This window comes from Styela clava, chromosome 2 (genome assembly GCF_964204865.1).
Source record: "Styela clava chromosome 2, kaStyClav1.hap1.2, whole genome shotgun sequence".
Lineage (NCBI taxonomy): Eukaryota > Metazoa > Chordata > Ascidiacea > Stolidobranchia > Styelidae > Styela > Styela clava.
Genome location: NC_135251.1, coordinates 18,308,098 through 18,323,351, shown reverse-complemented (window position 1 = coordinate 18,323,351; position 15,254 = coordinate 18,308,098). Strand labels below are relative to the sequence as shown.

The window sequence follows — 15,254 nt, the reverse complement described above, 5'->3', positions numbered from 1 at the left end:
GTATTCATGCAACTATTACATTTTGTCGAGGACTTGCGGTAAACTGTCATGAACACCGGGTATTCATGCATAAATGGCCTGATTGTCATATGTTAACATTCTGATCTGAACCTATCATATATCATTCAATCGAATTAATATTACCTTGTTTTATTTCAAATAAAATTAAAACGAAAGAAATGAAATATATGCACAGTGATAAATAGTATGATATCAAGAAAAAACATTATAATAAAACTGTCGCAAATGACATTAAAATCAAAAATTATCCGAATTACAAGTTCTGATTATAGTACCCCACAAGAATAAGCTAAAAAAATCGCATTCATCATGCATTTGCCTCACCCCACATCAGATGGATCATATATGTCTCGAATGACAAAGGCAATTGACACATTAGTCGGATGAAAGTCGACTACATAAAAAGTTACGAAAGTTAATTTAACCATTTCAATACTATTCAGCGATTGAAAAATATTAATTTAATTTTAACAGCGACACAAGGTTATTATAAAAAAGACTAAAGCAGCATTGATTAAATATCAGGCCTAAATCACTCTAAACATCGAAAATTAAAGAATTATATGTAAATATTGGGCAGTGTGTTATTATAGTGTAACTAACGTATGACAAAAATGTCATTCTTGGAAGGCGTAATCAGAGTGACGAATGATTCTGATCATATAGCGTAATCACGTTCTTTATTGTTAAAGTGTTTTAGATAATACAGCTAATAATGAAGATTCAAGATTAAAAATGTCATGAAAAACGACCGAGAAAATAAAATGCAAATAAAACAGTGGTAAAAATTAAATAATATAAATGTAGTAAAACAGTGCACTCTTTGTCGCGCTGACCGTTTGGCGGAACTGGATATTATTACATCACTATATTGTGAATTTTTTCTGCTCCGAATCGATTGTATCACACGACAATTTTGTGCGATAATGTTGGAGAGTCTACTTCCAGTAATGATGAGGTTTCAGCGGAATCATTTGACGTCATAAGATATGACGTGTTAAGAGATTTTCGACATCCTATTTCAGATATGTTCTGACAAGATTGCTGTGGAGTTGGTGGGAGTGCTACATAATATCCTGATTGAGGTCTTGTTGTTGAACGACGCATCTCAACGGCGCTAATAGCATACGGTGGTGGTGGTGAAGGACAATCTGGTAATGACTGACGAGCATCATACCGAGTTTCAGCTGGATCGGATGTATAAGAAGGTTGAATTTGAAATTCCATTTCATCGTTTGATGTTTCCAATACCACGTCGGTTGTGGTTCGAGCTGTTACTGTTTCGTATCTACTATTTTGTACGTTTTCATCAATAGATGAGATGACGGAAGGGTTGGTTGGAGTTTCACAATCAGCTGGTCTAGTGCGTGTCACCTTTTCGTGGCCTGCTCCTGCTTGTGTTCTGAAGCACCTCATCCACACTAAAGCCAATATAGCCGCTAATATCACGATAGCCAAACCCATGAATACAAAAGTCATGGCTTGCATCGCTTTTGCAGATGAATCAGTAGCAGCAGAGTCCCGTTCCACTTCTTGGCGGATGAGGAGTTCGTTGTTTGAGGCGGAATATTCACCGTTAACCGAGCTAATTTTCAATTCATGTGTGATGCGTGTCATCTTTATTTCATTTTCTGGATTTTTAATAATTTTCGGAGATTTCACCGTACTTTCTGTCATTTTTTCTGTTGTAGATTCGGAAGTTTCGGTAACAGTGGCCGTCACAGACACAATTCTGGGCGAAACCGGTCGAAGGCCAGGAACTTCAAGTAAATCAGATTCACCGCATCGCCTTCCAGAGAAGCCTTTCGGACAGATGCATTCGTACGATCCGTATGAATTTTTACATTGTCCCCCATTGAAGCAAATATCGGAAGAAACCTCGCACTCGTTTACGTCTACATCGCAGTAACGACCAGTGAATCCACGTTGACATTGACAGTAGAAGTCGTTGGAAAGATCGAAGCATTTTCCACCGTTTGCACAAGGCCGCAGTAAGCATTCATTCACATTTATTTCACAATATTTTCCGACGTAACCAGGTTGACATATGCACCTAAAATAAGAATAATAATAAATTAGTTGTATATTTACAATTTTAAAATATTTCAACCAATATGAATTTATCTTTAACTTAAAATTAAAATTATGATATATTTGTTTGTTGTTAACTGAAAACCCAGTAATAACTTACCTTTCGCATCCTCCGTTCATAGCCGTTATTCTGCACCGACCTCCGTTTGTGCATTTTTTGGGAGTTGAGGTGGTAGCCCGGGTCGTTGTCGTCGGTTTAGTTGTGGTTGGTTTGATTGCTGGCATGCCTTCTGGTTTGTAGATTTCGCAATTAACTCCAGAGAATCCTTTCTGGCAAACGCACAAATATTCGCCATTACCATTGTTGATGCATGTTGCTTGGTTCTTACAAGGTTGAGTGCGTTCGCATATTTTGAGATCTAAAAATGTAAAGAAACTATATTAGAAACGTAGTAAATTCGAAATTTATTGCTCTTCCTAGTATGATTAACATTGATTGCGTAATATATGCAAGAATTTTGCAAAATGTCTAGCGTAACAATTAAGTCCTTTATTACCTCGATCGCATTTTGGTCCTCCCCATCCCGCATCGCAGGTGCATTGCCATGACTGGTGGCAAGTTCCATGAACGCATCCTGGTGCTTTTGTGCATTGATTGCAATTTTTGCCTTCCCATCCAGCAAAACATCTGTTAAATATAAAGAAAACACTTTTTAATAAAATAAAAAAATTCAATTTGACAAAAAAGAACATTCACGTTAACGAATATACACAAATCGAATCTTGTTCACTGAAAAACTTACCAATTGATCAACCTTATTGAAGTTGTTACATGGTGTAAATAATTTATTTATCATCGAATCATCCGCGGGTTGGAGATACATAAAAATATAATAGTTATCATGTCGCATAATGTTTCGTATATTGCGATTAAATTACATGTCGACTTTTCTTCGTCGCTCATTTCGCTTAGATAATATTTCCAAACAATAGGCTTAGAAGGGCTGCGGTGACCTTTTTATAAGCTAGTTCGATACAATCAGAAACGTTTAATACCTTCTAAGTAGCTGTGGTATGATTTTAAAAGCAATATGGAAAGAATATTTCTAGAATATAGCGACGAAAGGAAATTATCCAGATACAGGTGAGTACTGAATTTGTTGAAAAGTGAAATAAATGAGAATTGAATGAGAATTCATATAAATGTTTGATTACAGAAATTTGCCTAAAGTTGGTTTCGATGTGCATATTGCGATTGGAAATACTGGCGAGATAATAACGCTACAGGGACAGAAGCTGACTGATAAAATTTCGGCTATTCATGATGAGGTCTTCAAAACGAAAGCGATTAATCCGAAGAATCAGCGATTATTTCTTGCAGGAGAAGCATTGGAAAAAGAAAAGACTTTATCCGAATGCAATATTACAAAAGAATGCGCTCTGGCACTGAAATGCTTCGTACCAGTTCTTGTGTCTAGTCTCGAATCTCCTGGGCCTATGCTAACCGAGATTGAAGTCAGTCCGAAGCATGACGAAAGTATCGTACATCTAAAACACAAATTAGGTACTAAACTTGGCATTGACGTGGATATTCAACGACTATATTTAGCGCCATCAGAAATGACGACTTTTCCCAGGAGACGTGAGCTTGACGATATTTCTAACTTATCACGATATTTATCGCCATCTGGTGGTAATAACTTCCTGGAATTGCGTCCTAAAATAGTTTCAATCTCCAGCAAAGCAGACACTATTGTATTTAAGGTACCAATGACCGTGCAAAATACAAGAGACAATACACACGGCTATAATCTACCTAACAACGAACTATTAAAGGCCGATTTGGATGTACTACCTCACGAGCACTACCTCAAAGAAGAATTATATTGGTTAAGTTTAGAATTAAGTACAGTTACCATTATTAAGAGAGATCCGATTGTTGATGACATCGTAAAAATATTACAAGAAAACCTGAGGCCTATCGGACGATGCCAGAACCACGACCTAACGTCCCCAGTTCGATTGAAATTTGCTCGAAATAGACTAATAAATGGCGGGAAATATTTGGTACCAGATAGAAAGTGTGGCGAAGACTATCAAATGCGTACGGCGGAACAATTATTGAATGTCGAAATCGACGGACACGAACCACCAGAAAGTACAGAAATCCCCGCAATTTATTTACCAGCACCTCTGCCACCTTTGGTTTCATATGGCGAAAAACACACGCGTTACTCCGTGCCAAAACACCACATATGCATGAAGTGGGAAATTCCATCAAAAGCGTTACAAAAAGAAGTCAACCCCAGCGTTGAAATGGAAATCAGTGCATTTTCATATTCGCGACTGTGTGGATCTTGGGATATCGCCGAACACTACAAAACCTACGTTGAAATATTACTCGAAGGAACTTTCTACACAAACCGAAACAGCGATAGCCACAACGATCCTAACAATATTACAAGGGCGAACGACACCGTTTTCTCACAAAACTGTATGGATATTACAATTCTGGGACCCGAAAACGATAATATATCGAGTTTTAAAATTATCAACAAAGATCCGATGCGGTGGTATCGCAAGAGTGCGGAAGGGAGCGAGAAATACGAAAACAAATCAAAAACACTTGGACGAGAATTGGGCTTTTCATCTCCGTTCCGATATGACACAAGGCCTGTGAACATGCCTAAACCTATTGACGTCAGAAGTGACGTCATTTGCTACGGTAAAGGAGGATTTAGTGAGTTGGTTGTAAATAACTGGTACATTGGTAAAGAAAGAGTTAGTGATATCACCCTACAATCGTCTAAAAATAAAACCAGTATTTTCAACGCTTCATGCAAACGAGGAGTAAATTTAAGCGAAAATCCCTTCGTGAAATTTTCTTACAAAAACATGTACCCGTCTTTAATCGATCGGGAGGAAAACAGAAGAGCTTACGACTTTCGCGTTCAAGCACAATTTTTTGTTTGTGAGTTGGAAGAAGACTTCGAAAAGAAATCAAATTTGACTGATTCTAAAAGGTTCACGATCTTTGTGAACCACGGAGTGACTAAAACTGAACGGGAACCAAATTTCTCAGACACGGTTACAGAATTTACATCCCCAGATTCTGGACAAATGGAGACGACCATATCCGTTGATTTAGCAAACAACCTATGGCTGAATAAAACAGGTCATGCATAAACACTAATGGTATTTTATTGTTCATTTTCTGCTAAATCTTAGTTATTTGATAGCAATAAAAAAATTTAATTGTCGCATCACGTCGCTGTACTGTCACTATCATTCACTTTGTTGGGCAAGGCCCGATAGTTTTTGACGTCCATTTTGCACATAAATGTCATAATAAAAGTCAATCTCCGCTATTGTTGTTTGTCTTGTGTTTAGCTTCTGCTTCGTTCGCTATCGCTGCAATCTTCTCCCGAGTTGGTGCCTCGATTACTAATACTCCCTCAGGCGTAAGGTTAGAAGTAATATCAGTGGGGTTAACGTTGGATGGTATGGTAAATTCTCTCCTCAATTCTCTGTAATTTGAAGCAAAATATAAGTACAACCTAACACATATTGCCTCTAATGAACGATGGATTATCGTGAACAATACCTGAACTCGCGATTCCTGCTAGACACGCCACCATCGCCATTGGTGGCTTCTGATTTTGCCATCACCAATAGACTCTGTCCTGCTGTTTTAACCAACAGCTCATGCGGTCTAAAAATACCACAATGTTAAAATAGAGAAATATCTATCTACCGAATTACATTCCGTTAGAACAGTTAAAATCTTACTCGAATCCTTGTACGTCTACTTCTACTTTGAAGTCCTCAAAATGGCCAATGGGTTGCAAACCACGTGACTTGGTCTCGCTCCTGCTGGTCAAACTAGAACCTCGTCCGAAGTCAGAAAAAGAAATTTCTGGAAAAAAAGTATCCCAGTCCGTGCTAAATGTACCTCTTCCAAAAAAATTGTCAATGTCCTCCCCAAACGCCGACCTCATGCCTCCGAAAGAAGAACCGAAAGGCCGACGACGACTCAAACGACTATCTCGAAAAAAATCATCATTAGAAAGCAATCGCCTATCCCAGTCAAAGTCGCGATCAGCCCCAAGTGCTGAATTTGATCTTGGTGGCGAGATAGATCCTCTGCTACTCGTTGACTCCTCATGGGCAAAGCTATGTGCTCCTGATGATACACGTTTCTGACTAGGAAGAGTTGAAAACCGTCCTTGGTCTCTCATGGGTGAAGAGCATTTACGGTCAAAATCATCGACGAGCCTATTTACCTCTCTATCCCACGACCTCTCGCTACTAGCTGTATAGTCTTTCACGGGAAGTTGGATAACCGATTCGTATTTAGGTGGTGGAGGAAGTTGATCAGTGGCCGATGAAGATGCATTTGACATTCTGGATGATATTCGTTCGTCCTCGGATGAAGTTGCGACGTGTTCGCTAGTAGAACTGGACGCCGCGTCCGATTTGCTGCTTTCCATGGTTCTTACCATGCTTCTATTGCTTCTTCGTGGGAGAAATATATCGTCGCTATCACTAGAATCGCCCCAGTCTTCACTAATCCAATCCTCCAATACCTTATGCAACTTTCTTAAACCACGTCTGCTTCGAATTGGCATCAGAGCCTCTCAATTACTTATACTTATATTCTACAGAAGATAGAAACTAATTCACACTTCAATTAAACCAAACGCCTGATCAATAGTCGGTGTGAAGTTAAATGAATACAACAGTGCCACAATTTCGAAAAGTAATTCACAACTGCGTATTCCAGTACATTCTGTCAGTATCTGGGGAAATACGCTCCTCGCTGGTGATAATGACTAAGACGACTGTGATGTCATAACCATTCATGGCTATTTACTATCATGTCGTAAATAGAATATCAATATCACACAAGATATTAAGTATACACAGGCATGACCTGAACCCAGCTTTTTAAACATATATCACATCAAAAATACTTTGATAGGATATCTAAAAGCGACACATGGGCATACTTTAATCGTACTATAAGATTAAACGCAATATGTTAGTCGGATATATTGTTAATCGAACTTTCCAGCAAGCTCTCGATGAGTAAGTACAATACGATCGCGTAACCGTCAGCTGTGCAGCGTAATATTCAAGCGTTCCCCAAGGACAGATATTGTGACCGCGCGTGCCATCGAACTTTGTCAGAATACCACATTTGTCACATGATGGGACGAACGATTATGCATATTATATATTTTTTGAATGTATGCAACCTTAGGTGATATACATTCCCAAAGAATGCCAAACTATTTTACACTTATACGGAATGTACTGCATGTTATAATATTGCATTTCAGTGAACAAGCTCCGATTTCTTATCTATCATTAAAAACAAACAAAACAATACAAAATATAAATTCTTACCTGCATTGACCTAATGGAGTACAATAACCTTGTCTGAGGTTGCATCTATCGGGGCATGGAACATCCTCTGTAAAAATAAAATCCATAGTTAGAAAAACACAAAATTTACATTCAAATTTGGAAATAAGTTTAAACTGAAACATATTGGTAACGAACGCATAAACTATAGAACAGCTTGGTTTTTAGTGATATGATATCTAGCACGCGACATGTTGGCAATACGGTCGATTTTGCGACAGGTGGAACGGAGCCACGGGCGCCATGCCGCGTATCATGACATCAAAATTAATGGGTTTATCACATAAACGATTCAACGAAGAAAATCGAACGGTGGAAATTGTTGTTTATTTGATACCGGAATATTTCTAGCGATGTTTGTCCCTCGGGGACAAATACACAAGGCTCTACTGACGAAGTGTTAATAATAGTCGACAAAGAGTTGGGCGTTTGCCTCGATTTTAGAACGATTCTTACAATGCGCGACAAAGTAGTTTTTACTTCCAAGAACGTGCATATTTTTGCCGGATGGTCAATATCAGAAATTTAATGTTGATAGATGATAGCTACATTCGATAACTAACTTTTCATTAAACTCAATAATAAATTTAACCAATGGAGGGTAAGAATAATTAAAAGCGATTGATAAGCCCTACTTTTCGCTTCGTTAACGAATTTCGTCAGCGAGTTAATATAGCTATTGTTTGGCAAACGTCGGCCATATTTTCGTTCTGCTCACTAATATGGCAGATGGTGAAACTGAAAAGAAACGACCTAGAGAACAGACGATAATTGGGCGCAAATACAGGCGTGCGTAGAAATATTATCCCGTTATTAACATTAGTCAACGATAACTCAGGTCAAGTGAGCGATGGCTTGTGGCCAGAGGGTTAAATGCGCAGATTGCAAAGTTTCCGTAAAATATAACGTATCCTCGTGGTTAGTCAGCTCTTGCGACAACTGTCAAGTAACAGTTGTCAAGACTCCGCTAAACGGCTGCCCAAATTTATCTATGGATGCTAAACAACAACATTTCGGGTCTGACATATGTGGTGAATTGATAACAAATTACTGAAAAACAAGGTCAAATACAAATAACAAATCATGTGAAATGCAATGAAGTCTATTGCTAAATGATTTAATAACATTTTCAATTTCCGAATGATTTGGTACAAGCTATTGAAATTCACTCGAGGGGAAATAACGTGCAAACGGATTCCATATTTTGTGCATGTTTAAGCTTCCATAAAAGTTGCCGAATGATTTTGTTGATAGGGATTATGACGAAGTTGAAAATGATTAAGTAAGTAAATACCAAAGTCGACTTTCACGGTCGAACTCACAAAGTCGCAAAATTAAGCGGGTTTAATGGTTCCATAATACTTCAAATCCCTTTTTAATCCCAATTCGCAGTTGAAAATAAAAAAAAAAATTTCCTATTGTACTTGGTGATTATCGCCGTACATGCATCCCGATTATGTAGCTTACGATGGAAACTTAATAACTTTTCCAAATGAATCAATTTGTTGTAAAAGGTTGTGCCTAATCACCGGGCATTCGATACTCTTAGATTGAGTTTCAATTTCGTTTTGAACCCCTTTTAGACAGTGTGTCGTAACTACAATAAACTTACTAAACCCGTACTCAGATTACTGAACAAACTGAGCCTAATGGAAAATTGCCTTAAAACATAGTTTGCCACCCAGGCACGCAAATGACAGATAACACATTCTTTATTTTATCCCTATTTCGTTTGAATTCCTGGCGTGCACGATCTAACTTAATTTCATTGCCCTTGATTACTTTTTACGACAAATTTCAGAGCATGATAGCTTCTCAGTTATTTTGCGATTAAATATGACTGGTTGCTTTAGCGAGACCGTGAGAAGGCCACACTTTACCATAAGCCTTTTAGCAACTTTTACGCCGAGACATTTTCCCACGAATGGAAGATTTGATTTGTCGCCTTAGGTGATGCTCTGTATTGCTAAGCCACAAAGGCATGCCGTGTGCCGGACGCCGCCATAACATTAAATATGATATAATAGATGATACAATGTCGATTACATTTTATCGTAAATGAAAACCGTGGGAAAGTTTATATTTTATCGATTTTAATAACAAATATGTATCCGCAAAGTGGAGATCACAAAAGTTTAAAGACGATTTTCATAAAACCATGTACGCACGACTTACGCGTGCGTGGCATGTGGATTAAGACTTCTAAGTTTGCACAAATGCAAAGCAAATTACACAAAAATATTATCTGTAAAGATTATGATAAACACAATTATGACAACCAATAATAAAACTTAGCTATATACTATAAATATAGCTTTATATCAACTAATTTGAATTGTTGTTATCAATTAGTGTCCATTTGCGATCCATACAATATCATTTTTAAGTGAAGTACTGACCCGGTGTATATTCATGTCTGTTTATTCTGATGCGACATCACAAATGGACGAAACATGATATAGTCTTATGAAAAGGGAGCAGAAATTTAAATCCATACAAGTTACAAAGGTAAACAAAAATATATATGAAACTTACCCGCATAAACTGGGGTTCCCACGATCAACAAATGTACCGTCAGAACCGCCACTAACACGTTCAAAACAAAGCAAAAGCCGGCCATTTCGGGCTCTCGTCAACGTTCTTTATAGTATAAGATCTAGTATTCTATACTCCCGATGAATAACACCAGTAATCCAATCCAATAGAAAAGTTTGCGTGCAAAAGTTTCGTCTTGAAAATCGTCTTTGTTTATACTTTCTTTATACCTTCGTTTTTGAAAGGTTGACGAAGTAGGTAAGTTCGTTGTATAGTAGGTAATTATATGTATATTATTTGTATCTGCGATGAGACAAAAGTATTCTCTTGAAAACCAGCACCAAATAAACATAAATCACACAAAAGGCTGGTTTGTTACCACCCTACCTAACCACTTTCAATAAGAATATCTTAACTTGTTTGTTACAAAAGCACGTAATACAAGACTACTGTTTTTCTTGGTTTGCAAAATCCCTGCAAAATCTTTCCCTAGAATGCAATGCTATCATGGGAAATAGTGGCGCGACATTTGTCTACTAAACATTTTCTCACATAAAATCTTTACAAAAATAGAATATTAACATGTCCATACATCATCGATCGACCTATTGTCGAGAATGTGATCCAATACCCTTCTACGCAATATTGTGACTACATCGAATCGCGCCCACATTCGGAAGGATTTAGTCATCGTCTCTCGCCTTATTTGAGTTTTAAAAAACGCGGACGTATGGCTGGCAGATTAATCACCTTATTGGGTCCTAAATCCAAGTACAACAATGAGAAAAATTTACCCACGCGATCAAATGCCCGTGCTAAATCTCAAGGTATTCATTGACGTGCATGACCTCAACCAAATGGTAATCAATACCCGAACTCTCGTTTGGCCTTTTGTTCCGAAACCACTATGCTAAATTGATTCTATCTAAATGCTGGTAGCAGTATGTGAATTGGTACATCGCAAACTTTTTGAGGAAAACCACTCGTAGGAAAAATATCACTTTGGGTATTCAACACTAACGGCGCAAATTAGTTTATATTATATTAACTAATATTATTTATTTTTCATATGGCAATCGTAATTAACGTTACTCCGCGTATCGTACTTTTTCATATTAATGAAAACGACATCGCTAAAGCTACCCGGCTGATGTCCTTGTAATAAGATACAGTACATGTATGTACCATACACCTAACCTCAAGGATCTGTCCCGAAATGCTAAATGCAATCAAATGCTTATTACGTGTTAATATTATATAAACTAAATTTCGTAGTTAGCACTCTAAGATAAATTCTTCCAAATTTTCCACATCATCTCGACACCTCACCCCATCACGAAATACAATCGACTAACAGGCGGTCACTCTTTGTCGCTCGTTTTATCTATCGGGTGATTTTGAAAGGCCATCTGGCCGCTAACGGCACTTGTACGGCAATGTTTTGTAGGCGCTGGCGCACGTGCCACTTTTCGACACTTTTCTCTCTTTTCGCCGCCGTTTAATCCTTTTATTGCTAGTAAGCGACAGTTGTCCACCGAGGGACTCGCTCGGGTTGTTTGTTTCATATAAAATATACTCCTGACTAAGCTCGCTTATAGATATCAATGCAGTTTCGAATTTATTACATTTCTAACAGCCGCTATCACTGAATACGGAAAAGATTAGCTTAACCGTCTTAACTCGAGAGATTCAAACTTGAAGGAATACCGCCCCGGATGCATTAATCGCCTTATTGCGTTATAATCATAGAAAGGAAACTATTTCAGCATTAACGTTGAATTAATATGAAATATTAATGCTGAATACCAGATATATAGAAAACTGCGTGAACCTGATTATCAATGCCAATACTTATAGCTAGGCCAAGCAGGCATTTTATTTTGATGATGCTAAGTTTTCAGTTGTCAAAATTGGTGATAAGTTTTTTTAAACCAATATACCATCAGTTTGATCACAGCATAAACCTTCCTGGCAGAAACGTCCGATCGTAAAAATCGTCTTTGTGTAAATTTCTATAAACATTCAAGTCGTAAAATTAATTGACGAATGAGTTGCATTCGTTCCTTTTTAACTTATATTACAAACAAGTAGACGAAAGACTGCAATATACTCTGCGGGTAATTTGGCTAGGCAGACGCGCGCGCAAATATTCAAATATTTATTACAATCACATTATTTATTTATTTAATCCCCGGTTTCTGCAGCGCACATGAATAGCTAATACCGTTATCAGACAGTCGTTCGAAGCAGGTGCCCGCTCGCTTCTCTTGTCAAACATAGCGGGTATAATTGTTTCTTCGTATCTCTCTACGATGCATGCGGCAGATGCCTTGGCTGCGCTATATGTTTGATTAAACAAAAGCTCGGCATGTACTCAGGCCATGAAAGGTAGCATTTATCTTCGCAAAGACAATGAACACGACAGGATCTCTTTGCTTTAATAATAGCTAATCCAATTTCAGAGGCCATTCTACAACACGTATGCAATTTGCTCACTTGAATAAGTAGCAATTATCCTTGGACTGTGACCTAGGCCAAATAATTGGCAAAATCCTATTTAATTGGCAAAATCCTATTTAAAACAATGAACCGGATAAAAAAAAGTCGCAACATGTAGTTTTTTAAATGCCCTCAGCTTGTGCAGAACAAATTGAGCTCCAACTGGATGTTTGTCTACGTTGACGACTGCGAACTCCCTGCACTTGGTCTAGACAGGTCTATTTTTCCTAAATATCTCGAATGTATTAATTTCAATGATAACAATATAGGCTCACTTGCGGTATCGCTCTGACAAACTGATCGTAATAAATTTCAGATTTGCGTGATAAAATAGTACCTTTGCTGTATGCAAGAGGCACGGCATATCAGAGTAAAATTTAAAATAAAATGAATACTTCACTACTTTCACCTTGGTCTATATATGTATGTCTTGACAACGACAATACCATATTGTGACACACATATTGACATGATAATTCATTTTCGCACGACCTGTTTCGGGGTTCGTTGCTCGGCATTGTTTCCGAGCAAAAAACATGTGGATTTTAATCAATTATATCAGAAGAATATTGCTCGTACGTAAAAGTTGCGTCATGACGACAAAAAAATTCTAGTTGCCGGGAAGTCGTTGTGCTCTCACGTTCTCTACTTTCAAGTCAAATCGCATACTGAAAAAAAAAAAATTTTGACCTGTATTCTGATACAGTGGAATGACTGGAATACTTTTTGTCTGCGAAAATCAGAAGTCTGCCATGCCACAGAGTATACGCGTAACTCGCTCGCTTCTAGCTGACTATCGTTCTGCATTCTTATTCCTGTTGCGAAAAACAAGCACGGTGCGGACAACAACTAGGAACTGTAACTCTGTGGGACAAGTCGGACATCCCTACTTAGATGTCTGAAAATTTTTCTCCACAAATCATTTCCACTGTGAATTAGGAAGGTCTATACAAAGTTTGTTTAATTCTCCGGTATGGTCGTCGGGTCTATGACTTCTGAAAAACCTTTACGGCACGAATCAGATTTTCAATGCTTCCTATAACTAACAATTTGCTTTTAACCTGTCCGAATCAAAAGCAAATCGTCAAATACAAATTTATCACAGGCACTATGTTGCAAATCAGCCGTAGTGCATAAGATTTTCTTGCAAAAGTATCACTTCCACTAACGTGTGTGTGCCTATTTCGTATTTTATTGCAATCAAATATTGGCGAAGATCGATGATGTTATCAACAAGAATGTGAAACTTATCTTGACATTATCTTTTAACATGCATTGAAATACAATCTATGATTGTATTGTATCCAAATGAAAATTCATTCATCTTCCAGTACTTTCAATATTACCATAAGGTGATACAGGAAGAAATTCCCGCTCGATAACCACGATAACAAAAATTGGTTTAATTAATATATACGGTATATGTTGCAAATTTCACTTTGTCACCGCTATTAAATAAACACCGAAACCGCAAAAAATCTTCATTCCCCGATTGACACACAAACTCATATCACGCTTAAAAATTTATGTTAAAATCAAATCAAAAGGGCTAGCATCAAAATGGTGCATTTCAAGGGCAAAACTATGATTTCTAATTCTGAACAAGTCTGCTTATCTGATAGTCTGCTTGTTCTTGCTGTAAAAAATAATCATAGTTTGTCAATCCATGCGTAATGGTTCGTAATGAAACTATTATACCAGCTACAAGATGAATAATTGATTTTTGGGGGTTTTAAAGTGTTGTTACAGCACATAGTACTCAGCGTTTATTATTTCTGAAGGGCCACTTATTGAATAGAGTGGAAAGTACTGCATATCTTGTAGTGGATCTTAATTGATCCATAAGAATACACAATGTTGTTATACACTGTGTTATTGTTTAGAAATGTTTGTATATTGATGTAGTATTCTATGAAATATGTTGCAATTAGATCGTTTCAGCTGTTCTCGCTCGAAACAAAATATTTGATGATTCCCATAGCTCGATAACTTATATCGAAGACAAATGGTTTTATTCTCTGTTTAATCGGGTCCGTCGACTTATCTTTTGCATTTGAAAAAGTCGACGACTATATTGGACAGTTATTTTGCAACCGCGTCATGAAACGTCAAAACAAATTTATCCTTGGTGATTTGTTCAGAAATTAACACCAAAAATTTAAAAAAGTTTCAAATATGATCTTTCGTTAAAATCATACCAGGAATTACAAAAGATATTCTATTGACGATTATAAAATCAACAAAGCATTTGTCCACACGTGCCACATACAAGACAATATCGTATAAATGACACAATAAACTAACACAAAAAAGCCGTAAAATTGATTGATTATTGTAATTAGTCGGCAATTTTGACCCGCCCCATGTTTCGTCGTCACATACTCGAGTGATCAATTATACCATTCTCAATTTGAAAATATTCAATGCGACATGTAGAATCATATAAACAGGCCATTGGTGTACGAATCAGCGAGAATTCACTTGCCTCAAGTTTATATTGGACGAATCTAAATTCCTGCATAGGATAAAAATGAAAATGAGAAATATTAGAGTGTGTGTGCATCTTTTTATGCGTAATTTGGGAGGATGGATTTTAAATTAGCGAAGAAAAATAATATTGTTCACTACACCAGTGAATTATTGCTACTAAAATGTGACATATTTGTTTATACCATGATAGTCCGTATTTACCACCGAAAATCCTATATGAACTATTACATATCAAGGTTATTTTTTAATTC

The 15,254-nt window shown here is 37.2% G+C and overlaps 3 protein-coding genes across 3 annotated transcripts; 1 reads left to right on the top strand and 2 right to left on the bottom strand.

The window, feature by feature from the left end:
• Window positions 1-118: 118 nt before the first annotated feature.
• On the bottom strand, window positions 119-10,325 carry LOC120335495 (uncharacterized). Its single transcript, XM_039403001.2, has 5 exons — window positions 10,015-10,325; window positions 7,462-7,528; window positions 2,610-2,740; window positions 2,213-2,471; window positions 119-2,074 (listed from the first exon to the last, which is right to left on the bottom strand). Exons 1-5 carry the CDS (start codon window positions 10,097-10,099, stop codon window positions 925-927), a joined length of 1,692 nt encoding a protein of 563 aa, XP_039258935.2. The 5' UTR covers window positions 10,100-10,325; the 3' UTR covers window positions 119-924.
• LOC120335493 (uncharacterized) lies at window positions 3,256-5,238 on the top strand. The gene has a single exon (XM_039403000.2). It carries the CDS (start codon window positions 3,256-3,258, stop codon window positions 5,236-5,238), a length of 1,983 nt encoding a protein of 660 aa, XP_039258934.2.
• On the bottom strand, window positions 5,236-6,943 carry LOC120335496 (uncharacterized). The gene is made up of 3 exons (XM_039403002.2): window positions 5,842-6,943; window positions 5,657-5,764; window positions 5,236-5,579 (listed from the first exon to the last, which is right to left on the bottom strand). The coding sequence occupies exons 1-3, from the start codon at window positions 6,678-6,680 to the stop codon at window positions 5,408-5,410; spliced, it is 1,119 nt and encodes a 372-aa protein (XP_039258936.2). The 5' UTR covers window positions 6,681-6,943; the 3' UTR covers window positions 5,236-5,407.
• Window positions 10,326-15,254: the final 4,929 nt, after the last annotated feature.

Coding starts and splice junctions, on each gene's coding strand:
- LOC120335493 (XM_039403000.2), top strand. CDS start 3,256: ATGTTTGATTACAGAAATTTGCCTAAAGTTGGTTTCGATGTGCATATT.
- LOC120335496 (XM_039403002.2), bottom strand. CDS start 6,680: ATGCCAATTCGAAGCAGACGTGGTTTAAGAAAGTTGCATAAGGTATTG. Junction 5,765..5,841: donor GTAGACGTACAAGGATTCGA/GTAAGATTTTAA, acceptor TGGTATTTTTAG/ACCGCATGAGCTGTTGGTTA. Junction 5,580..5,656: donor AGCAGGAATCGCGAGTTCAG/GTATTGTTCACG, acceptor TTCAAATTACAG/AGAATTGAGGAGAGAATTTA.
- LOC120335495 (XM_039403001.2), bottom strand. CDS start 10,099: ATGGCCGGCTTTTGCTTTGTTTTGAACGTGTTAGTGGCGGTTCTGACG. Junction 7,529..10,014: donor GGGAACCCCAGTTTATGCGG/GTAAGTTTCATA, acceptor TTATTTTTACAG/AGGATGTTCCATGCCCCGAT. Junction 2,741..7,461: donor ACTCCATTAGGTCAATGCAG/GTAAGAATTTAT, acceptor TATATTTAACAG/ATGTTTTGCTGGATGGGAAG.